The sequence below is a fragment of the Talaromyces stipitatus genome, genomic scaffold, assembly GCF_000003125.1.
Source record: "Talaromyces stipitatus ATCC 10500 scf_1105507295549 genomic scaffold, whole genome shotgun sequence".
Taxonomy (NCBI): domain Eukaryota; kingdom Fungi; phylum Ascomycota; class Eurotiomycetes; order Eurotiales; family Trichocomaceae; genus Talaromyces; species Talaromyces stipitatus.
In genome coordinates, this window is record NW_002990117.1 from 694,955 (window position 1) to 719,067 (window position 24,113).

General features: G+C 46.0%; 7 protein-coding genes and 1 non-coding gene across 9 annotated transcripts, besides 1 other annotated feature; 4 read left to right on the forward strand and 4 right to left on the reverse strand.

Moving 5' to 3' along the window:
• Window positions 1-14: 14 nt before the first annotated feature.
• TSTA_011310 (rRNA maturation protein (Nop14), putative) lies at window positions 15-2,894 on the forward strand (the record flags this gene model as incomplete). The annotated part of the gene is made up of 2 exons (XM_002483211.1): window positions 15-305; window positions 361-2,894. The coding sequence occupies 2 exons, from the start codon at window positions 15-17 to the stop codon at window positions 2,827-2,829; spliced, it is 2,760 nt and encodes a 919-aa protein (XP_002483256.1). The 3' UTR covers window positions 2,830-2,894.
• A 42-nt stretch (window positions 2,895-2,936) lies between these two features.
• TSTA_011320 (triacylglycerol lipase, putative) lies at window positions 2,937-5,016 on the reverse strand (the record flags this gene model as incomplete). The annotated part of the gene is made up of 3 exons (XM_002483212.1): window positions 2,937-4,126; window positions 4,181-4,528; window positions 4,582-5,016. 3 exons carry the CDS (start codon window positions 5,014-5,016, stop codon window positions 3,077-3,079), a joined length of 1,833 nt encoding a protein of 610 aa, XP_002483257.1. The 3' UTR covers window positions 2,937-3,076.
• Window positions 5,017-5,464: 448 nt separating this feature from the next.
• Window positions 5,465-5,491: a microsatellite.
• Window positions 5,492-9,406: 3,915 nt separating this feature from the next.
• TSTA_011330 (uncharacterized protein) lies at window positions 9,407-9,879 on the forward strand (the record flags this gene model as incomplete). Its single annotated transcript, XM_002483213.1, has 2 exons — window positions 9,407-9,774; window positions 9,843-9,879. 2 exons carry the CDS (start codon window positions 9,407-9,409, stop codon window positions 9,877-9,879), a joined length of 405 nt encoding a protein of 134 aa, XP_002483258.1.
• A 964-nt stretch (window positions 9,880-10,843) lies between these two features.
• Window positions 10,844-12,408, forward strand: TSTA_011340 (MFS multidrug transporter, putative; the record flags this gene model as incomplete). Its single annotated transcript, XM_002483214.1, has 2 exons — window positions 10,844-12,066; window positions 12,135-12,408. The coding sequence occupies 2 exons, from the start codon at window positions 10,844-10,846 to the stop codon at window positions 12,406-12,408; spliced, it is 1,497 nt and encodes a 498-aa protein (XP_002483259.1).
• Window positions 12,409-12,493: 85 nt separating this feature from the next.
• On the reverse strand, window positions 12,494-12,565 carry TSTA_011350. The gene has a single exon. It is a non-coding gene; the product is annotated as a tRNA-Pro (tRNA).
• A 563-nt stretch (window positions 12,566-13,128) lies between these two features.
• On the reverse strand, window positions 13,129-18,439 carry TSTA_011360 (transferase family protein; the record flags this gene model as incomplete). The annotated part of the gene is made up of 6 exons (XM_002483215.1): window positions 13,129-16,095; window positions 16,160-16,582; window positions 16,644-16,696; window positions 16,759-17,518; window positions 17,567-17,952; window positions 18,016-18,439. 6 exons carry the CDS (start codon window positions 18,437-18,439, stop codon window positions 13,297-13,299), a joined length of 4,845 nt encoding a protein of 1,614 aa, XP_002483260.1. The 3' UTR covers window positions 13,129-13,296.
• A 941-nt stretch (window positions 18,440-19,380) lies between these two features.
• Window positions 19,381-21,353, forward strand: TSTA_011370 (MFS toxin efflux pump (AflT), putative; the record flags this gene model as incomplete). Its single annotated transcript, XM_002483216.1, has 2 exons — window positions 19,381-19,713; window positions 19,775-21,353. 2 exons carry the CDS (start codon window positions 19,381-19,383, stop codon window positions 21,146-21,148), a joined length of 1,707 nt encoding a protein of 568 aa, XP_002483261.1. The 3' UTR covers window positions 21,149-21,353.
• A 239-nt stretch (window positions 21,354-21,592) lies between these two features.
• Window positions 21,593-23,927, reverse strand: TSTA_011380 (siderochrome-iron transporter, putative). 2 transcript variants are annotated; one of them, XM_002483218.1, is made up of 3 exons: window positions 23,738-23,927; window positions 23,430-23,661; window positions 21,593-23,343 (listed from the first exon to the last, which is right to left on the reverse strand). In XM_002483218.1, exons 2-3 carry the CDS (start codon window positions 23,645-23,647, stop codon window positions 21,795-21,797), a joined length of 1,767 nt encoding a protein of 588 aa, XP_002483263.1. In that variant the 5' UTR covers window positions 23,648-23,661; window positions 23,738-23,927; the 3' UTR covers window positions 21,593-21,794. The 2 variants fall into 2 exon arrangements, with proteins under 2 accessions (XP_002483263.1, XP_002483262.1); XM_002483217.1 differs by having other exon boundaries at window positions 23,430-23,666; window positions 23,738-23,819.
• Window positions 23,928-24,113: the final 186 nt, after the last annotated feature.

The following is a 24,113-nucleotide window of genomic DNA, read 5'->3' on the forward strand; positions in this document are numbered from 1 at the left end:
CCAACATAAGAAAAATGCCGCCCTCTCAACTGAAGCAGTTAAAGGCTTCATTGCGAGATAGCGGAGTTATTCGACAACCGCAGTCAAAAAAGAAACGTCGTCAAGATGAAAAGGACAGCGTCAAAGCACGGCAATCTCGTGTCCAGCGAAATGCGACGTTGGCAAAGATTCGAGAGCAGTTTAATCCCTTTGAAATAAAGGCGCCGTCGCGGAATGCGAAGTTTGATGTTACAACGCGCGATGGATCGTTGAAGGCGGGGAATTTTGCTCGACCGGGAGTTACAAAGTCTTTGGGAGAGGAGCGAGTAAGTCGTACTTACTAGAAGGGATTTCTATGGAAGAGACTGACGATTGGTTTAGAGACGAGAAACATTACTCAAAGAACTACACTCGCGCAATAAGATCGGTAGTATTATGGATCGACGATTCGGTGAAAATGATCCTACGATGACACCTGAAGAAAGAGCGGCGGAGCGTTTCGCCCGTGAAAGCCAGAGGAAAATGCGCAAAGAGAATATGTTCAATCTGGAAGATGACGATGAAGAAGAACTGGAGTTGACTCACGGCGGACGTTCGTTATCGTTTGGTGATGCTGTTGCTGGTGACGATTTTGCCGAGAATGATATCAGCGGTGAGGAATCTTCTGAAGATGAAGAGTCGAGTCGGAAACGGAAACGTGCGTTGGCTACCGAGGACGAGGTTGACGATATGGAGGGGATGGCGTCTGAGGATGATGAAGCCGATAAGGAAACGGAGCCGCTGCGAAAGAAGACCAAAGCTGAGGTTATGAAAGAGGTCATCGCCAAGTCGAAGCTATACAAGTACGAGCGACAAAAGGCCAAGGAAGACGATGATGACTTGCGAGCGGAGCTTGATAAAGGTCTACCGGAAATATTCGATCTGATGCGTGGCGTTAAGCCTGCGCCGTCGAAGCAGCCCGAGGCTCCAAAGGAAGATGCTGCGATGATGAATCCGGATAGAGCTGCTCTTTTGAACGGAAAGGATAGGACCGAGGCAGATATTGAATATGACAAACGACTCAAACAAATGGCCTTTGATAAGAAATCAGCGCCTACAGATCGTACCAAGACTGAAGAAGAGAGGGCACAAGAAGAAGCCGAGAGGCTGAAACGGTTGGAGTTGGAGAGACTGCGTCGTATGCGCGGTGATGAGGACAGCGAGTCCGAAGCTGGAAGAGACGAGGATGAACAAGATGAGGAGGAAGGTGCTGATTTCATACCAGATGATGCCAAGGCGTTTGGTTTGACTTCCGCAGTCGAAACCGAACCTCGTCGTGAACTAGATGTTGAAGACGAGGATGACTTTATTATCGATGACGACCTTGTAGATATGGATTCAAATGCAGACCTCTCCTTTGAAGAGAGTGACGAGGAGATGGGAGGTCTTGAAGATGAGGAAAGCGAGGACGAAGGGCTCATGGATGACGAGTTCACCAAATCGCTCAAGAACTTGGTAGGAACGCAGTCTGGTAGTAATGACGTGCCGACTACTGGAAAGAGTACAGATGCATTGGCATATACATATCCCTGTCCTCAGACTCACGACGAGTTTCTGGCTATCTTGAAAGATACAACAGCAAGAGATATACCGGTGATTGTTCAGAGGATCCGAGCTTTATATCACCCACGATTACACAGCGACAATAAGGTGAAATTGGGTGTCTTCTCAAAAGTCCTTGTTGAACATGTGGCTTATATGGCCAATCAACACGGTTCAGAGACGTTTAATATCGTTGAGAACCTCCTTCGACATATTCACTCTATGGCCAAGACTAATAGTGAACCGGTAGCTCATGCGTTCCGAGACCATCTTCGCAGGATGGCAACTGAGCGTCCTCTGAGTCTTCTTCCTGCGGATCTAGTGATATTAACAGGAGTGATGACTGTGTTTCCAACGTCAGATCATTTCCATCCAGTTGTTACTCCTGCTAACCTGTGCATTGCACGATATCTCGGTCAGAGTACTGTCAGTGGCGCACCTGATCTGGTGGCGGGAGCGTACCTCGCTACATTGGCATTGGAATATCAAACTCTCGCAAAGCGGTATATGCCTGAGTTCGTGAATTACTGTCTCAATGCATTGTGTCTTCTTTCGCCGACGCCGGTCTCACAACAAGTAGGGTTTGTCTTGATGCGCGAGTCGAAGGAATCATTGCGACTTAAGTCCTCATCAATTGACAGTGATATTCACAGGATTGGATTCTGGGATATTATTGCCGACGATGGAACTGCATCATCGGAAGACCTGAAGATCAACCTGATCAACACCTTCATATCATTACTCGATGCAGCCGCCGATCTCTGGAGCGACAAATCCGCCTTTACAGAGACATTCACACCCGCTAAAAGCATTCTTAAACATCTCAAGAAATCCTTTGCTAAATCCGCCTCCTCAAAACCACTATCAATCCAACTCACCACAACCCTCCACAAACTCAACACCCACCTAACCCAATCCCACCACCACCGTCGGCCCTTACTCCTCCACAACCATCGCCCCTTAGCAATCAAACAATCCATACCCAAATTCGAAGAAGACTTCAACCCCGACAAACACTACGACCCGAACCGTGAACGCGCAGAACTCAACAAACTCAAAGCCGAGCACAAACGGGAACGCAAAGGAGCAATGCGCGAGTTGCGGAAGGATGCAAACTTTGTGGCGCGTGAACAGTTGCGTGAGAAGAAGGAAAAGGATGCGGCGTATGAGAAGAAGTATAGACGACTTATTGCTGAGATTCAAGGTGAGGAGGGGAGAGAGGCGAAGGCTTACGAGAGGGAGAAGAAGTGGAGGCAGGGGAAGAAATAATCCTGTCGTTGAGAATTTGGGTGTACATAAGTTTCTGGTTTATAGGCATGCATACAGTTACAACAAAAGTTATGAATCCATGGATGGCATTCAATTGAAATCAATATGCAGCAAAAATCTTAGTTCTGGTATCATCAGAGCATCGCTCATCTGCCCATATTTACATATACACTTCCAAGCCAATATGTACAAGGAAAAGAAAAGGAAAAGAAAAAAAAACTATCGACAACCCTAAAAGGGAAATAAATCACTGATGATTCCAAACCGCCATTCCCTGCAACGTCCTACACCGATTCAACTGCTCACTCGGCGCAGTCTCCATATGAGTATCATTCGTCTTTATAAACAATCTCTCCGCACTATTCCCCCAGGTATTCCATTCCGGTGCTCCCTCAGCACGATACGTATTAGGATTATACGAGCGTATAAAACTAGTCCAATACCCTTGCATAAGGGGCACAATACCTTCATTCGTTGTAGAATACGATTTCGGCGCAGATCCTGAAGAGACATATTCCGGACCCCAGATTGCGTTTACTTCAACCGTATGTTGTGTGCCGTAACCGGTGGTATTAGCTTTATCATCAAGAACGGCGTAATGATAATTCCAGATTGTGTCACTCGTTTCCGAGTCGTTGTTGTATGCAGTTGTGAGATATATACCAGGACAGATGTAGCGCATTTCTCCATAGGCGTTGGACACTCCTTGCCAATATTTACCTGCTTTTGGATAGACGGGGTTGTCCGGTTGGGACATGTATATTGAATTTATAGTTGAGAGTTCGGTATCATTCAGAAATGGGAAGTTGTCCGTGAGGAAGCCATCGGCTTGTTCCACGCTGGATGTATTGTGTGGTGTGAAAACGGTGCCTTCGTTGGTATCATCACCGAATATGACGGGGATTTTCATGAAATTCCCTTCGCCGAATAAAGTGAATGTATAATTCGATACGAGATTGTTGTCAATCGTGGGGCCGTAGGGGTATAGTGGTGGATGGACCCCAGATGGATAAGGAATGAACGTATTATGTCGTTGGAGAGTGTCAATGTCGAGGTTTTGTAGGCAACTTAGAGGGTGATCATGGCGTGCGCAACCAGTGCGTTCAGTCAGATTGTCGAATTGGAACTGGGATTCGGACACTGTGAGTTGAGGACCGAAGGACTGAGACTCAGCGACTGCGGCATGGAAGAGACCGTCCAGTTGCTTGCCGCCATCGTAGGCTGAGAGGAGGAGTGTGATTGCTCCTGCGCCTGCGCTGTCGCCGCCGATGGTGACGTGGGTGGGATCACCTCCAAACTGTTTTTCTGTGAGCTTCTTACTGGTGGACAAGCAGTGGGAAGGATGAGATACCTCTCCGATATACTTCTGCACCCATTGCAGCAACTTGATCATATCCTTGAGTCCATTATTCAAGCTCCCGCTGTGCTCAACTTCACGCGAAGCAAGGAATCCATACGGACCCACGCGATAGTTGAAAGTGACTACCACAATGTTGAGATCGGATGCTTGGATCAATCCTGTGGCGTCATAGTTGGCATTGCTCAATGAGTTGTATCCGCCTCCTTGAATCCAGACGAAGACTGGTAGAGCGGTATTGTTTTTCGCATGAGTTGGCGCATAGACGTCTACATACAGGCAGTCTTCGGACTGACTGCTGGGGATGGGATAGGTGCCAGTAGCAATGCACAAGGGACCATGCTGTTGGTCTATTAGTATTAAGTCTCTATATAAGAGACGGAGGGAAGAAATACCGAAATAGCGTCCTGAACTTCAAGTACAATATCCGGTTCCTGTGGTCCAGCGAACCTCAAACTCCCCGTTGGCGCGGCCGCATATCGCATCCCCTTCCAATACGAAACACCGTTATCCTGCATATGCCCACGGTAGGCGGCATAGTCCAGAAGGACGACGTTGCTATACCTATGATCATCCTTGGCAGCTCGCGCTGACAATCCAAGTCCTAAACCGATTGCAACAATGGCCAAGAATATCATAGCGACAATCGCATAGTAAATGATCTTCCTCCTTTTTGAAGGTTTGGGTTTATCCTTGCTATTGACAAACGGAAGAAGCTGTGTAATCGAAGCAATGTAGTATTTTGCTCGAGTACTGCGGTTGCCCTTCTTGTGGGATTCCCCATCTCTCGAGGAGGAGGGGAGGGAATCCGGTTTCTTTTGACTGTCCATTGCTCTGAGCTCCTTCGCCTGGTATGTCTGGTACTACCGCACTTAGAAACTACTCCGGAGTTCCTTGCTTTTTCTCAGATTCTCCGCCGGATAAACCTGTTGATTACCCGACCAGACATCAAAATGTCCTCGTGAGTATGTATGGGGGGGTTAATAGGGTGACTTCGGCACGCGATCAACATTCTTCATGCGTCTAATCAATTCATTCGGAGATCCATGGGAAGAGTAAAATGAGGTTAAGTGAGGGGTTGATGGATGGTAGGTATGACAAAGGGTCGAATATGTGGTAGCACTAAAAGAATGTCAGGGAGAAAGTTGGAAATGCCGTACAGCCGTCGAGAATAGAGCTGGAAGTAGACAGTCAATGGGATCACAAGCTTCGGAGAAGTCGGAGATGGTGAATCGTCGTCAATTAATGAATAGAATGAATGAGGGTAAACAGAAAGAATATATATATATGTATGTATGTATGTATTTTTGTTTGAGGGTATAAAGACCTCTGTGGAAGTCACTACTTTAAGTACATAGATAGCCTATATTAAGCGGCTCCTTTTGGACAGGAGTAGCAGCATCGCCGCAGAATTCCAACAGCCACTAACACTAGTCAAGTCTAGTACGGAGTTCTCGCTAGCAAATTGCGAGACGCGACATACCCCAAGCAGATTAGTATCGCTGTTGTGACCACGCTAAGAGTCCCCGTAGCCCTAAAAAGCTTAATCCAGCTTGACTGCGACCAGGAAGTGGATTCGCGTGCTATTCTCGGAACAACGGTTATTTCGATATGAAAATAATATAATAATACTCTGTTGTTGGTCGGGATCTGCCGGACACAGTTTCAGCTGTACTCTAATTAAGTTGTTTGCTTGCTGATCTCTTTGCCTGGACTCTGAATCGAAAAGATTCGGACTGCATTCCAGATACTTCCCGACACTGTATAAGGTACAACTGTGTCGAGTAAATTACCAAACTAGAGTGTCTCAGACTGGTATGCATATAAACGCCAACTCAGCCTCTTCTTGCGATATCGACAGATTAAAGGCAAGAATAACCGGACTTAGCCCACGTGCGAAGAATGCATAGTCGCCGATTAGCTGAATCAGCTATCAACATCACTGACTAATTAGCGGCCATTTTTAATCCAGCTAATTTGATCTTTTTTTTTTTTTTTTGTTTTGAATTTTCCGTTCTAGAAACTAATTTTCAATGTGACAACGTCTGATGCTGGGGATGTGTACTTTTCTTGTTCTTTTGAAGCCGAGAATAAAGGACATGAATCGCATCCACACTTCGGTTGCAATCAGCTGATTGAATATGACTGAATGAGTTTGAAATCATCCCAGAATTGCGGAGCTTAATCATGACTCCGGGCGACGGCCAAAACTCCGGTTTGCATCGAATGATAGAAACAAAGAGGCGCTTTGACCTGGACAAGTCAAGAAGTTCATGGATTACGCCATTTTTCATGTGTTCACTTACTTCACTCTCTACTACATAGTAGGTTGCTTCGCTGTAGGATAACTAGTGGATAACAGTCTGTATATGTTGTGCCTCAGGCATCAAGATCTGATTAGGGTTTGAGAAGTCACGTTGATTACTCCGTAGACTCAATTGCTGCAGGCAGGCAAGTCTTAGTTAATATGTAGTCAGTTACGAATAACGAAAGTCTTATTTCATTGCAACAAACCTACGTCAGTGGTTATTAAAACAATACCATTCCAAGTCATGCGTCTATACCAAGGCTCCTTCTAGAAAGGAAGCTTTTCATAGATTGTGCATGTACACGCCCCGACCCTATTACATCACTTGAGATCTACCAGATCAGTGGATATAGCTGACATCCTTACTCTGCGTCGGCTGAGCCATGATGCTTTCACAAAATCAAGGCCTATATCGAATTTACCGCCATCCGGATTCGTCACACTGACCAGCCAATTGCGACGCCTGTTGGACATGATCATTAGACAGCTGATATTGAGATTGATGAGGCACAAGTAAGAGAACAGGTTCCTCTTTTCAATCAGGAGAAAGATAACTTACCACACCTCCAGACTGAGGTAGAGGATCTATCCTTTCAACGATTCGGCGGCGATATCGATAGCCTCATTCGAACCGGCGTAATCGACAGCAAAGCCCGACACAGAAAACTAGAGAAGAGCACCGACCGACTCTAGACAGCCATTGCAGGCTCGGTGTTCTGACATTATGAGATATAGATTCTTAATGAAGAACCAAGCATGGAATCGTCATATTCAAATCTATATGGAACTCTCCTGCACAATGTATAGTCGGTGTAGATTCTGATGATCGCCCACCGTGGCGCTGAGGTTGAGGTTGAGGCGCAGAAACGAGCGTTAATCAAGAGATGACCAACTATGTCAGAGTCATACGAACGCCCCACCTCTTCGCATTCTGTCTGTTATATCACATGGCGAAGTCCCGAGCATGTTACATTCCGTTTCTTAGAATGTACAACGTGCGGCTGGTTTGTCAGTCAACACGGAGAACCTAGATATATACCTAGGTAGTAGCGCACCATTGACTGCACCGACAACCCTGGAAGCTGAACCAGATTCATGCGATTATCTCTGAACCCTAGGGTTGCAGTACACACTCTTCCTCTTATATCTCCAGGTAAGGTAGCCTTGGAAAGCTGGATCCTCAGACAGTGCACACGTTTTCTTTGGAACCCTTCTATTGGCAGGCTGACCAGTCAGGTCTCGTTGCTCCTTGATTTTTTGGACTCTGTACTCCGATCTGGACTCTCCTGGAGGCCATGTAGGGTGAACGCACGGATGTTTTGGTTCCTTCATTCTTAAAATCACCTCTTATTCGTCAATATGGCCACCAACTTCGTATTATCTCCAGTCAACGACATAAGGCTGCGGGAAGCACAAAGACCTGAGCATCCAGATGCTGACTTCTCCTGCTTATACCACTAATCAAAGGTAGAAAGAATTCACAACAAGCAACCCCAGAATTTTAACAATATCCAAGAAATAATGCGCAATCTTACAAATTATCTTATATTCCAGCTTCCTAATCTTGGCTCAGGGTCTTCCTGAAGCCGCTGTAGTACCCCCTGACTCCAATCTCTTTCACGCCTTCTTTCGATGCCGCTCCAGTTCTTGATCTGGACTCAAGCCCTGCGCTCTCATTTTTTCGCTGTTCTGACATGGGAGTTGTCGGATTGGAAAATCTATTATTCGGCCGGGCTGAGGAATTTCAATATCCAGGCGGCCCGATCTGCTTAGTCATGATTTGCTGTCCCAGTCGGTTACAACTGTGAACCTACGAATCCCGACAAATGCTGTCCTAAGTATGCGGAGACACCTGTGCAGCGGCTCTTTGCGTCGAGCCTGGATCTGTGTACTGCAGTACCACATATGCGTGCAAACAAGAATAGGCGTGCTGCCGCGTGCAACACACAGGCAAAATTTTGCTGCCCCTCATCGGACTGGCTCCAGTGTCCGACAACTTGTAGGTGAAATTCAAAATCAGGGAGCATGTTTGGTGCCAGATATTTGGATAAGCTGTCTCTGGTGCTGATGGCCACAAATAGGTCCCCCCCCCCCACCCCGGCTCGAATTGCAGTCAAGTTGAAGGCATGTGTTATAGCTTGCTATCATTAAAATCAACACCAACATCAACAGTTCAAACAATTAGCACACAAAGTACTCTACAACGACAAAATGCTCTCCGAGTTCGGAAATGCGCGTAGAGCTGGGAATCAGGGGTTGTCATCTGGAGCAGATATGTCTTCAGTTTCTGGGATCTATCAGCCGGATAAACGCCAGCAGAAGTATCCTCTGCCGACAACTTGCGTCAATCCCTGTCATCAGGGGTCTGGGAAAATACAACCCTTACTGGAGCTACACAATATCGCAGGAGTGACCTACGAGCTTTTAAAAGCATGTGCGCAGGTAAGTGTGCCCTATTTTTAGGATAATCTGCACTGTAAAATCTACGTGCTATGATTATAATTAGCTCTCATCTTCTAAGGAGATCGATTAGGTAGGGATGGCTGGTACAAGCGTCAGCAGGCTGGTATAGAAGGAAGTGGCCCGGTTTACACTGATCTCGGGCTTGGTGAGATATCCTCACTTACGGCGGATGAGGGCAAACCAGTCCGGACAAACAGAGGTGCAGAAACGAGGTGAATTGCGGGGTTTCTCCAAGTGTAGGTTTCGCCTCCAGATATCATATTTCTGGAATTAGAAGGTTTTCTGATTATAAGCGGATACTCCTGAATAGCTGAGTTATTGGTAAGAGGAATCATAATGGAATGCGACGAATATCCACCAGGTGAGGTTTCCACCATCATTCTTGCGGCTTGCAAGACCCTAATTCAGGGAGAGAATGCGTCCGTAGTATTGACAGCTGTGTCTCAGCAATGTTTATCGAAGGCAGCGGAGTAGCTACCAAAGTCTGCGTGCCTGCTGAGCAAAATTCTAAGCTCCAAGGGCCACTTCTTCGCAAAACCAAAAGGCTGTGCAACCTTAAGAAGGGTGATGAGGTTCTCATCCGTCTAGTCGGGAGACGCAGTCAGTACAATTTTCCCGCGAGGAGAGAAACTCGTGATGACATTACAATATCCGACGCCAATGCAACCTTGATTGACCCCATCGGTGACAAGTCGCTAACATATATTGGCATTCCACTTGGCGAGCTGGACGGGGGGCATTACGAAATTGAAGCTAAACTTTCTGACTCGGTGGTGCAGGCTGAGGTTCTCAAACAGTACGGCGATTCGTACGCTGTGTGTGTCGATTACTCTTTTAGTCTCCCTAAGTACTTTTTTTCCCTCTGTCAATGACCTCCTCGCATAGTTGGGAAGCCTTCCTCATTTGGGACATTTACCTTTGATGTCGATGATGATATGAGTTTGTCCGATTCCCTAATTGCTTATACCGCACAGTCATTCAATCTGTCTGTTTCAGGGCTAGTTCAGTTGGCGAATACTTCAAATCCTGTCAACGCAGGTTAGACAGCTATTTCGACATCCTCAATGTCCTCACTTGCAAGGTCTGCAGCCAGTACTAGGCTTCCGAACATGTAATTATCTTTCCTGGGTCTCTTCCTGACCGCATTGTATTTCATGTCGTCATGATCAACTGACTATGTCCCGACAGTTCATTGAAAGGGTCTAACTATTAGGTTCCTCACTAAGCGAGGCGAAGATGCCAATCGCTTCGACTAAGTTTCACTTGAGTTAGTCACCTACCAAATAGATACTGTTGAGAAATTCGAGAGAAAGTGGCTTGACTAGAATTATAAGCAGTAATAGAGTATAATCTCTAGAAAATCGTAGAGTGACTCCAAATACTAAAACGAATAAACATGGATGGAGTTAAGGGGAATCATGCTCGGGATTAAAGTCTGGGTTGTATTTGTTTACTTGATGATGTGTATTTCGATATAAATATTAATATGCTAAGCAAAATATTTCATCCACAGAGTCAAAATATAGTTTTTGGCACATAAGCCGGACAATTTTTACTAACACCATAATCATCATTCGACCTGTTCTTGTATACATGGCTGTGACTCTAGCCCTAATTTACTAATAACGCTCGGTGATCGGTCAGAAAACAACAACACTAACCGGATATGGTCATTGGTGTTAGGACACCAATTACCCGATTCGGGCATATTTATGTGTGTTTCCTGGTAGAGGCACTTTTGAGAGTGACGTTTGAGTCTTCGGCATGAATTTATATATAATCCTTGCCAGGTTATGACTTAAAACAGTACAGCGGACCGTCCTTTTTGTATTGTTCTTCAGCATTGAAACCCGAGACTCAAGTCCGAGTACGTGAAGAGAGTAACAATGAGCATCAAAATTGCAATAGACGCTGAGCCGGGTCTCCTGCCTGAACCCCTTTCTTTTCAAGAGAGTGATTACCAGAAGTCGCCTAAGGGATTCAGGGAATGGCTCTTCATAGCCACTCTCTGCTCAACTCAATTCTTCGTTCAAGGTGCATTCGGCTACATCCTCATTCCCTTAAATCTTGTCGGCCAAACATTTAGCCAAGACGCATCCCAGACAGAAACGCAAATGGCATGGCATATCGGTGCATATAGTCTAACAGTTGGCACATTCATCCTATTTGCAGGCAAACTCGGGGACATCTACGGCTCAAAAAGAATTCTTATCCTGGGATGGACATGGTTCGGTATATGGTCCGTCATTGGTGGCTGCAGCGCATTCACTTCTTCTCCCATATTCTTTGATATTGCGCGTGCATTTCAGGGTATTGGACCTGCGCTTCTATTACCGAATGTATTGGCGATAGCAGGTAGAACTTATCCACCGGAAAGCAAGAAGAAACGGCTCATCTTCTCGATTTTTGCACTTGCTGCTCCTCTCGGCACCTTGACAGCTGGAGCTATTGGTTCTGCTTTTGCGCAATATGTATGGTGGCCTTGGGTGATGTGGGTGTATTCAATGGGATGTTTTGTGAATGCAGTGATAGCGTCCTGGGTGATTCCGCAGGATATACCATTTTGGACACCGAACGATCCAGAACAGAAAATTGACTGGATTGGAGCAATACTGGGCGTTTCTGGTCTTCTGCTTCTCAATGTATCCTGGAACCAAGCACCCATTGATGGATGGCAAACACAATACGTTTATACGCTACTCATTCTCGGCTTCCTCTGTCTCTTCGCATTTGTGCTACACGAACGAAGAGTAAAAATTGAACCTATATTGAACATTACCATATTCAATCGACACGCTGCCGCGGTTTTGCTTACTACCGGTCTTGGTTGGAGTAGTTTCGGGATATGGTTTTACTATACGTTTCGATTCATTCAGAGATTTCGTGGTGTTTCGCCCTTGGAGTCTGCAGCACAGTTTGCGCCTGGAGCAATCTCGGGAATTGTGGCAGCGATAGCAACGTCATGGTTAATCAGGGCTGTGCCCCATGGGTGGTTGATGACGATTGCGTGCGGTGCGTTTCTTGCTGGGTGTATACTCCAAGCATTGGCACCGGTGGAGCAATCATACTGGTTTAATACGTTTTGGTCGTTTGTGATAATGGCCTGGGGGTAAGCAGCACTCCTCATATTTCACGTTTGAAAGAAGTCATGTCTAATGCTAAGCTGCAATGCAATAGTATGGACATTTCATTCCCAGCTTCTGCCACTGTTCTCAGCGATGCGGTTCCCGCCCAACATCAGGGACTCTCGGCGTCACTCGTGAATACTGTAATCAACTATTCCATTGCCGTTACAGTTGAATCTCACGTTAATGATAATGGAAAGCAAGTACTTCAGGGTTATAGGGCTGCTTTCTATACATCGATTGGTCTGGCGGGCCTTGGGTGTGCAGTTGCAATTGGATATGTAGCTATTCTGGTAGATCGTGGTTCTACCAAAGAAGAAGAATAAGGCTCAGTTCACTCGAGTGAAAGGGGAGGGGGAAATAGCAGTCATGTCCTACGGATCTTTATGAATGGTAAAAAGCAAAAAATGAGGGGCTAACTGGGAATCGAACCCAGGACCACTCCCACCCTAAGGGAGTATCGTACCACTAGACCATCAGCCCGATATGACGGGCGTCCAATCTTTTATGTCTATCAGTGGAATATTCGAACAGAACATCTGCTTCAACTTATTGTTAGATTTATCAGGGTTTGTTTTACCCTCAATCTCGTGAAATTGATAGCAACAAGATGATACTATGATTTTTCAACTGAAGGCTTGATTTTTTTTCCTGCTTCCTTGCTTCCTTCTTGACAAAGTTGTGCTTTTGCTAGCAGGAATTGTCCTCTATAATGAAGAATCAAAACCCCTCGCTTTAATACGTGTTTCTTCCTAATTGGTAGGCCAGTTGGGCCTCGCTGCGCTGTGCACTTCACCAATAATACAATTTCTTCTCTTGCCGATATACCCTGATGACTTTCCATTACTCTGATCTGCCTCATTTAACATTGGTTGGCACCAGCTTCTACAACTTAAGCTTTCCGGTACCTTCTGTGTGCGGTATTAGGGTTTAGGGCTCCGCGTTAGGGCCTTGTGTGAGATTTCAAATCAATCAATTAGGACTCTGCACATATCAATTGAATCTGTTGTTCTCTTTTTCACTAGTGTTATGTGAATTTGAAATCTGAAAAACAGTAACCAAAAATCTTTTGCTAGCTAAGAACCTGTTACTACATGACAGTTTCTGATTTCCAATTGCATCACTTGGTAAAATTGCATTGTAACAACGAACCTTGGAAATATCTGAGTGATAAATCCTGATTGAGTACATACAAGACACAACGTGAATGGCGCTTAGCAACAAGTATCGACGAGTTCTGCATACTTCGTAAAATCTTTGTCTGCTTGAAACATCTCCAACTCTTCTGGGTGCGTGCCCAAAACAAGTTCTATACCTCCATCTTTCTTGATAGGGAAGATAACCAGGAAACGGAAACGGCCATTTCCACGCTCGATCTGCGGACGCAGAGACTCTGGAATACCACCATTGGCAAAGAATCCATCTCCAAAGCAAATTTCATTACTTGGGAATAGCGCCATGTTGGAGATCATGGCATGCATATGCTCAAGACCCATATTGGCGGTCGAGAATCGACTATGGTCTGGTAGTGACTGCAGGATCGAAAACGCGTCGTGGACAACTGAAGGAGTAATGCGTGCGGCAGATTGACGAAGTAAGTAAGCAACTCGCCCGATGCTTGTTTTATCAGAACAGAGCTCTTCAATCGGCATGGCTGATCGGTTGAGAATAAGCAGGCTGCCCATGTATGTTGATGGCAACAGGGAAGAAAAGTATGGACGTCCGTCCGTTGGTAGCTCAAGAATAGACAGCTCGTCAGGCCCGAAGGTTTGCTTCCGAATGTGCTTAGCTACCCGGTATCGCGCCCTGATAGCCGCTCGCCAGAAGAAGGCTTGTACGATGTCACTGATGGATTTGATAATCCCCTTTGCCTCTGGGTCCTCAAGGACAGCTTGTTTCATCTTTTCAAGCTTCTCGGGCCTTATCAGAAACAGCGTCGTCCTTAAACATCTCTCGGCCTGCGGAAGTGGCCAAATGTTGTGCAGCTTGAAGTCAGGGACAGGGGGCAATTTACTCTTAGCTGTTGTGTTATCACCAGGAATGAGTAGACCGTTTTTCTTCTCATCGGGTAGGAAGAATGGAAGGAATCCCCATGTTCCATGATCGATATCCTCGACAGGTCGGTCCCAACTTTCCATTTCATGAATAATCCCCGGTATACTATGGTTGAAGCTCTCAGGATCATACCAACTGCAGGTTGCGGAGCGATCTCCTTGCAGGAATCTGCAGTTCTCTGCCCATGCCTTGAGGGCAACCATAGCTCCAAGACCATCGAGACAGCAATGGTTCAGGTCAACCGCAATAATACAGCCACCTGAGACGAAGTTGACTTGTCCGGAGAAGATGTCAGCGGGGAATTTCGGAAATGGATCATCGCGCAGAACAAGACTATCCTTAAACGCGGATGGTGGGAAACCAGCTTCACGCAGCGTTTCAAAAGAAGGAAGAATGCTGGAAAGATCTTTATATACTAGGCGATCTTTAGTAGCAGAGGCCATAGACAATGGTGGAATTGTCACGCAGAGATCTCCCTTGGTGTAGCCAATCTCTTGCGGGGAGCATTCCATGATTTTACCGCTGAGGCCTGGTATCATATCAAACGTTCGATTGAGACCCTCTTGAAGGTTGGCAAAAATTTGTTCGAAGGAGGCATCTTCGTGTATCGAGAAGTAGAGGACAATTCCCATACCATGATTCGGGTTTACGTAGTCGAATGCATTCAAGCGGAAAGATTGACGCAATTTGTGCTGAGCGATCATATCACTCATTCTAGACACTTCTTTTTCCGGAGAATTATCCAACGAAGTTAAGTCACCATCATTTTGCGCCTCCATTACCAGCTGTTCGACGACAGCGGATAGGCTAGCAATAGTTGGATTTGCGTAAATGTGTCGAGGACCGATCTTGTCGCATAGTTCCCCCGAAGAGTGACGAATTGCCTTGACGGCTGCGAAGGCACCGAGAGAGTCTAGGCCAAGTTCAAAAAGATCCGTGTCTGGAAGCGCTTCCCGAGCCTCAGGAAGTGAAGAACTGAGAACTGTACGAATTGAGTCTTGAATCGATTCTGAAGAACTCATATCCAAAACGATACCCTCATCCAGATCATCACTTCGTGAGCTGTAGAAACGCTCGATATACTCGGCATACAAGGCCAATGTGGCTGCCCTCTTTACAGTCCCCTTGTCTGTCCGAAGAAAGGGCATTTCGGGTAGTGCAAATGTGACGAAATCCCGCAATAACTGATTTTTGTGTCGAGACATTGAGTTGGCCGTCCGGATTGTTTCCCAGATACTGTCGAAAAGCGCAGCTGGCTTCTCCGACGGGTCTTTCAATTCGATGAGCAGACCTGCCTGGGGCTTTCCCGTTCCAAAAATTAGACATCCATTGATGGCTGGATGAGTGCTGATAAATGCCTCTGTCTCCAAGGGTGATATTTTGTACCCATTGGATAGAACGACGATATCGTCGCTTCTTCCCTTGAAAGCCCAATGGTTGGGTTGAGTTGGGTGCTTCATGTACAGATCCTTAAAGTTGATCGAATCCTTTTTGGGAAAAGTATGAAAGATACCCTGGAAAAGAGGCCAGTTCTCGTTACGATGAATCCAATGTTCGTAAGTGTCGTCATCAAGTTTCTTGAACTCGAAGCCAGAGTAGGGGTGAAAGCAGAACCAAAACCAGTCTTCCCTTTTGGGTATCAGATTCCCTATGAAGAGACCTTCTGTAGTCCCAGTCAGGTTGATCACGCGAACCACTTCGTTCAACTTTCCAGTGCTCACTGGACTTACTGGACCACCAGAGGCACATATAAACTTGCTTGTTTTGAGTTTCACCAGAATCTCGGGTGTTTCACCCAACTCATCGGCCAAAGATGGGACCATGCTCCAAATGTCGATTTTGATATCTTCGGCCAGTCTTACCACCAGATTAAGGTTAGGTAAAACGCCTACCGGTCCCAAGACGCAATGAAGATTGAAAAGTGCTGGCATCAAGATATCCATGATAATTCCGGCACCCTACTAGCCGGTCAGCTTTCACACATCGTTGCGCACAATGCAATAGGGAAGCGATGTTGCTTACGTGACTCATTGGGAAAGAAGAGTATATCTTGTCCCCTTCATCCCAACCAGTTGTCCATGGAACCAGATCCGCATTCTCTCCCACTGGAGGAAGTAACCTGATCGCGTCCATGGTGCCGATCAGGCCGTTAGACCACGGAATGGGCTTTGGCAATCCAGTACTTCCAGATGTATGTAGAAAACAGAAAGGGTCGTTTATGGCTTCATCAAAAGTTTTAGTGTAAGGGAAGGGCTCAGTCGAGCCCGCATCAAGAAGTTCGTCAAGCAAAGGGAGCCGCAAAAGTTTCATGGAGCGCCGTTGAAGGACCTCGTCACACAGAGTAATAGGTAGACCACCGATTGCACTAACCCATATATTGCAGTTTGTCGCCTCTAGGACTGCGAGGACTCCATCCGTGTTGTTCTTGGGTGACAGGAATAAAGCCTGCAGAGATAGAACGTCAAAGTCAGCTATCCGAAGACAAGAATTTCCATGTTGAGCATACCGCGTAACCAGCCTTGACACATGCATAAGTCAATAATACATGTCGTAGATCATCTAAACCGATATATTATTGTTAGTGGGTACTAGATATTCCAGGCTTAGATACGGCAACTTACGGGGACCAATATAAGCTACAGGTTGAATCGAGTCTGGTGCTCCAACCTGACTGCGAAGCCACCAAGCAGTCTTGTCAACAGCTCTCGCGAACTCTTGAGCGGATATGGGTTTAGACCCAAGTGATCCATTGGAGAGATATGTAAGTGAGAAAACAGTTTGATCTGGTTTGGTAGCGGCCAAGTCATCCATTATCTGAGGAATGAGTCTTCTGCCATATAGTGCGGTATTGTCTGGCTGGGCGGTGGTGGTGGTGATTTCTTTGACAACACTCTCTGGATTTGATTGAGGTAGAGAGAAATCATCAAGAGTAGACGAAACTTCGGACGTCTTGGATGGACTGTCACAGTTACTATCCCCTGATGAAATGGTAGAAGCGCCACTGGAAGATGGCACGCGACATAACGAGACTTTAGAAGCCCCATCAATATACTGGCTTGTAGTGATGGATTTAGGCTTTCGGAGATAGTTTGCGGTTTCCTCGCTGATAGGAATACCACCCTCGTAATGAGGCTTTTCCCTAAAGTGACTAGGCCGGCTATTCTCATATACAAGCTCCAGACGGTCATCCTGGCTGAATTCACCCATGGGCGCACTAACCCACATGCCATCTGCTAACTGAGCGACGCTGCAATGCCATGGAGTCGTAAAGCCGGTCCTAGTGTTCAGTAAACTGATGGGCAGCTTAGTCCCATCAATGGACTCGTGGATGGAAAGCCGTAGATGGTCTGGAAATGCGCTCTTGATTGCACCTGCAAACGCCTGTATTTTCGGTTAGCAGCTAATTAAAAAAAAGCCCTATTGACCTACATATCCCCTAATAAGCATTTGTTTCGCCAGATACTTGCAATCTTGTTTGTATCTATGCGCAGATCTATTCTCACCACGTCGGAAAATGTGTTGAAGATCAGATTCCAAAAATCTCTTGTATCCTAGATATGTCAATTTGGTATTGACATTGGTGGCAATTTCATGATCGATATCGAGATCGGGTTTGCCGTACTGGTTGAGAAGTAGACGACGGAAATTGGTGCAATTGGCCACATAAACAATTTCACTCATTTTTGGTGGAACATGCACGTCGAGAAGGTCCTTGATTCTGGCGAATGAGATGCTGTTGAATCCTTTCTGGATTACCATTTGGCGAAGAGCTTCTCCGTAGGCCCAAGTTTCCTGATCAGAAATGCATAACAAGTCTGAATTCGGCCATTTGTTTATGTGAGACTTATTGAACTTGAATAGAGGAGGTGTCAACATACCATTGTAGGTAATTCCATCTGAGATAATGAGAATCTCGGCTCCAGGGGCATAGATCTCCTGAATTCGCTGGCACATGGAATTCAAACGCTGTAGAGCAAGCTCCTCTGCCTTATCCGGCAGGGGGCCAAGTACTTTATACACCTTGTTCGCCGACTTGAATGGAAATGCAGGGAGACATGCATGTACTGGCTTCCCTTCAGACACAAATCGACTTATGACTGAAAGAAAGTTGTTTTCGGAACTTTCAGGGTTGGATTCTGAGAATTGGAACTTGTTCAATGCATTCTCCAGAAAGATATCCAGGATAAGCCGAGTCACTTTCTCAACTTCATCAACAACTTGCAGAGAGTTATCACCATAGCCAGCACTAGAGAGTACCTGCTTCTGTGCAGAATCGTGACAATGCGTACTGACGGATGCCATAGCTATGTCACTTAGAGCTCTCAATACTAGCCCTTTGTGTTTCTTGAAGCCTTATCCAGCGGTGTCACTATCTGAAGAGAAGAGTGAGGTGAAGGAGAAACCGTCTTTTCAAAGAAGAAGGCTGACTTGTTCCTTCCTTCCTCGGCATCACTAACAGGCAAGGTAACATCAACGATTTCTATTTGTCATCTATTCTTCGTTCCTATCAGGAGCCTTTTCCCACACGTACATATAGAGCTTATTCTAAGCATGTTGACTGGAGTTCGTTATATTAGGCTTGATAATATGCCAAAGGCCCCCAAAATCGTGGGTCTTCTTCTACTAGTTACGATTCAGCATTTGATAATATGTTGAATTAAAGTTTTCTATTTAGCTTCGCATTGAGTATTTTTGAGGCAATTATCAGCCCATGCGCCACGAGGACGGCATTGATGCATATCACTGAAAGAATGATTGTGCGTTCCTCATGAAATCCTGGCTAAGCAATGTCCTGAGGTAGTTATAGTTTATGGAGTGAGCATGTTTTCCAGTATATTGGATACGTATTGGCTGTTTCTTAGCGAGACAATATGGGCCTGAATTTACTTAGAAAGGACCCGTTGAAATTCACGCTGTATTCAGAAGCTAGTCAGCCCATTCTCCTAGAGTTGACACTTGCAGGTCGTATTGCACTACTGATAGCAGATTTGAGGCATTTGTAATCTATTACGGGTCTTGTTGCTATGACTCTTCACAACGTGATGAAAGTCTTCCAACACGCTCGTATTGTCTGAAGAATCAAAAGATTTATTCAAAGTCCTGTAGACTATATTGCGTGCCGAACTGAGAGCAATACTGGACAATAGCTGACTGAGTTTCTCCTTTTTTCTTTTAGTGTCACCTTTCCAATTTAGAAATTGTGCTACTTCGTCTCATCTCCCTTATTCCAACCGTCCATCGTCATGATTCAAGACAGCCATGCCCCAGACCTTCGGGTTTCACAGGAGAAGGATACCTACCAGACGACAACCCGTGAAAAGACAGGTGATGTCGAAGCTACAGATTCTAGCAGAGAGCAAGAATATCTTCCACTCAGCAAAGTGATTATAATTGTCCTTGCTATCTACCTAGCTGCCTTCTTAGTGGCCCTCGACCAGACCATTATAGGAGTGGCCATTCCAAAGATCACCGACCAGTTTCGAAGTCTTTCGGATATAGCTTGGTATGGCAGCGCATATTTCTTGACCTCCACTGCGCTGCAGCCCTCGTACGGCAGAATATACAAAACTTTTAACGTGAGTTTGCTCTCTTATCGCCCCTTGCCTTGTGAAGACTATATCACTGACTATAACGTAGGTCAAATGGGGATTCTTGACAGCCGTGGGCATCTTTGAAATTGGATCACTTATATGCGGTGTAGCCCCCTCCAGCACAGCGTTGATTGTGGGAAGAGCCATCGCAGGAATCGGTGTGGCGGGCATCTTCTCCGGCGCTTTAGTGATTATCTCCAAGACAGTCCCCTTGGACAAACGACCTCTTGTCTTTGGTATCTATGGCATGGTCTGGGGAATAGCCTCTATTGTAGGCCCACTGCTGGGAGGAGCTTTTACCGATGGGATCTCGTGGAGATGGTGCTTTTACATCAATCTCCCTGTTGGTGGTGTTTCTATGGCTGTTATTATTCTCATCCTCCGCTTTCCAAGCAACAACGACAACAGATCTATACAGCTATGGAACCGTGTCAGAGAGCTTGATCTCATAGGCGCCACTCTGCTTATTTCTGCTGTCGTTTGCTTGATTCTTGCCTTGCAATGGGGTGGAAATAGCTATTCCTGGAGAAGTTCTCAAATAATTGGACTGCTCGTCGGCTTCGGTGTGATAGCCATACTCTTTGCCGGATTTCAGGTGTATTTGGACAAGCAAGATGAGAAAAATGCTGCAGACAGCAAAAGGGCAACACTACCACCTTCCATCCTGAAACAGCGAACTGTCTGGTCTGCCGGACTGTTTGCATTCTTCTTCAGTGGAAGCTTCTTCCTCCTGGTTTACTATATCCCCATCTACTTTCAAAGCGTGAAGGATTCCTCCGCGATGACTGCTGGCCTTCAAATGCTTCCTTTTATGCTCCTCACTGTTGTCTCCTCTGTGGTAGTGGGTGCCCTGGTCACTACGTTCGGCTACTACACCCCATTTCTGATTGGAAGCACTGCTATCGCCGCCATCGGGACAGGTCTCATGACCCTATATGATATCGACATATCCGCCGGTAAATGGATTGGATACCAGATCATAGTCGGTGCCGGTGTTGGTGCTGGTCTTCAAGTCCCCGCGACAGCAGTGCAAACGGTCCTGAAGCCGGAGGACATTCCTGTTGGAACATCCGCCGTAATGTTCTTTCAGACACTTGGTGGAGCCGTGTTTCTGACAGTGGGACAGTCCGTATTTCAAAATGGTCTGATAAGAGGCATTGACATCTATGCCCCCACTGTTGATGCAAGTCAAATTACCGGCGCCGGGGCGACAGAAATGAGAAAGGTGCTCACTCAACTTGGCCAGTTAGATCAGTTGGATGGTGTGATTCTTGCTTACGTGGTTGGTTTGAAGGATACCTATCGAGTGAGTTTAGCGCTGATGTTGGCGGCTCTTGCGGCTGCTTGCTTTTTGGAGTGGAAAAGTGTGAAGAAGTCAGAGGAGGACAAGGACGACACTTCAGCTGTCAGTTCGCAATAGGATGTTGTGGTCAGAACGGGATTTGAGTAATTAGACGAAGTTTATGTATCTAGTCAGTAGTAGGCTGACTCGTATATGCAGCTAGCAATCAGTGAAGCGAGTGTTACATTGCATGTAAATGAATCACGACATGTGTATATGAGAAGCATGAAAACATATGGGAGAATATCGCTGCTGGATTCCATACATTGGCCAGATATAACTAATACAGCCCTAAGTGCGTGGAATTGAGCACATTTTTATAGGCTAAGACAAGCTAGAACTTTAGGCTCTGCTAGATACATGCCTTAGTCGAGGGCCGTAGAGTGGACCTACTTTACTGTGCAGGAACTAGATTTCATGCACTACTTCGTACTTCACGTGGTAATAGAGGAGTAGACAGAAATTTATCCATATCTATTCCTACATGCATCTCAATCAATACTATGTATATGGGTCTTATTACACAATTGTATATTCTAAAGCTCTTATGATTAAAGGTTCAGTTCTCACGGATGCATCGAGCCGTGATTCTAGTCAACCCTGCACTTCCAAGGTTATACCATTGTGTTCTGTTATGCGAATTACTAATTGGTAACTACTTACAACTGCTATAGCTAACATTCTCAAATTCCTAACTAGGGCCCACATTGTATGCATGCAGAGCCTAGATTACAGTTCCCTTCACTTGCTTCCTATCAACATTATAGTTCTTCCAAACAGCAATAGCTGGGAATGCGAGAACTACAACAGCTGCAGCCGCAATACACTCGTACTTTTGGCTCTGTGCCCAAGCGTAGTTGATCGCATTTCTAACATCACTGCCGGGAGGATACTGTAGCTGAGTGGTCGAACCTCCAAGATAGATGGTCTCATAGTCCGCTTTGGCAGAATCCGGGAGGGCTCTTAACAAAGCGCTTGGGAAGGTGTTGGTGTATATAGCGCTTGCAACAGCGTATCCGATAGCCCCTCCAATGCTAGAGGACAGACTGAGCATGGCGATCATTAAGGGGACGCCGTCACGATCTGCGGCAGCCATGGCGGCCATCTCATCGCCGATGACAAGGGTTCCACCTCCAAAGGCGATGAGTATTTGACACATTATAAGGTATCCAATCTGGCTTTGCGTGCCACGGAAGTGAATCATCAGACCTGCTCCAAGTAGCATCAACGGCGCGCCGAAATAGAGGCAAATGTTTTTGAAATGTTTGGTCTGGCGGATCCAAATACCAAACATCACAGCCCAGATAGTCGACCCTACACTATAAATCTCCGTCATGTATCCAGTTTTCGATGTGTCGAGGTTATAGACAACTTGTACATAGTAGTAAAAATACTGATCCCAGACATAGTAGTTGAAAAAGATGACAGCAGACAAGCCACAAGCTCCAATGACTGTCCGTGACCTAAAAAGCCTCCACTTGATGAACTCGGTTCTGGCAAAGAACCGCTCCCAAACAATGAATACCGGGAATAGTAGGATGCCAATTACAACCATGGCAATGAATGTTGCAGAGGAATATCCGCTGTAGCCGTAGGTCTCGAGGCTGAAGGGTAGTAGGAATAGAATGAAGGCGGCCATAAGTAGAAAGACTCCAATAACGTCGAACTCATGGAAAACATAAACGATTGACTGCCACAAAGTGCGACCACTGTGTTCCCGCACGAGAATGTTCAGTTTCTCCGCCTTTCGTTGATAAAATTTGAAGATCAGAGCAAGAGGGGTAAATATGACAAAGGCAATAATAGCAAAACATCCATAAGCCCAACGCCAGGTCGAATGTTCATAAAGAGCTTGAGCAGCGAGCGGGCCAACAAATGCGGTACAGATCGATGGAGTCCCGGTAAAGGCGTAGGCAAACGCTCGATTCCGTAGGCCGGATGCGTCAGCGACGAAGACACTCAAGATAAAGTTCAAAGCTGTGTAGCCGACATTATACAAGGTGTAGCCAGCTGCAAATCCCTTCGGTCCATCACAGGAGGCGATCACGATGAGACCAAGGATAAAGATGGATAGAAAGATCAGGAAACCCTCGGCACGACCCCATAGATTGAGCATCTTTGCGATGGGAAGCTGGATTACTCCGCCGATGATTGTTGCTAGAATGAAAGATTGGGAGATTTGTGGCGCTGAAGCAAAGCTTGCGTAGGCGTAGTATATCATGTTGTTACTGATAGAGGATTGCATGGACAAAACGAAGAAACAGACCCAGATCCTGTTGTAAACCGGTTGCATTAGCATTGTGTGCACGTGTAATCTGAAAAGCCGATTTGATCAGGAAGGTTGCCTGCTCCAACTTACAGAACATATGTACTATACAGAGCCGGCTTGGACCACACCAGCGCCGCTGCTTCTGCTTTTTGCACTCCAGCCTGTGCCTTTTGGGTTACATCCTGAGGATGTTCGATAATTTCCCTCTCGTTTTCTTGCTCCAAACTCAAGGTGTCAGAGTCTTCGGGGTGGTCATCGATCGTTCGGGTAGGTCCCTTGGGGTCGGACCCTGAATCTTTGGAAAGCATTCTTAGAAGGCCTTCTTCACTATCAAATGTCAGCCACATATCGATGTATAAGATGTATAATTACGAGTGGTTAGGCAGGGTATATATCACCTGAAGGCGCTGGAGAAGAGCGAAGAAATGGTGAAGGTTCTGCAGTAAGAATGTGAAGGGAAAAGAAGGAGATCTCTCGAATAAAAATAAAGTCACGTCAGGAGTTAAATATTGTCTATACCTCTGTCGTTGAGCAAAATGCTCCATCATACGGAGCAAATCTGCTCAAAATACCCGTGTTCAGCCAAAATGCTATTCGGGGAAGAAAGGGTCTCGCGGCGCCGCGACATGTTTCATTTCTGAGCATCCAGCTCCACGAGATAACAAAGCGTCAAGGACAAAACGTGTATGGTTGTCAAAACATACAATGCCAACCTGGCATGGTTAGTTATCATTCAGAAATACCCAGCTTAGGAAATCTGCTCAAATACGAGCA

Coding starts and splice junctions, on each gene's coding strand:
- TSTA_011380 (XM_002483218.1), bottom strand. CDS start 23,647: ATGCTTTCCAAAGATTCAGGGTCCGACCCCAAGGGACCTACCCGAACG. Junction 23,344..23,429: donor CTGTATAGTACATATGTTCT/GTAAGTTGGAGC, acceptor GGTTTACAACAG/GATCTGGGTCTGTTTCTTCG.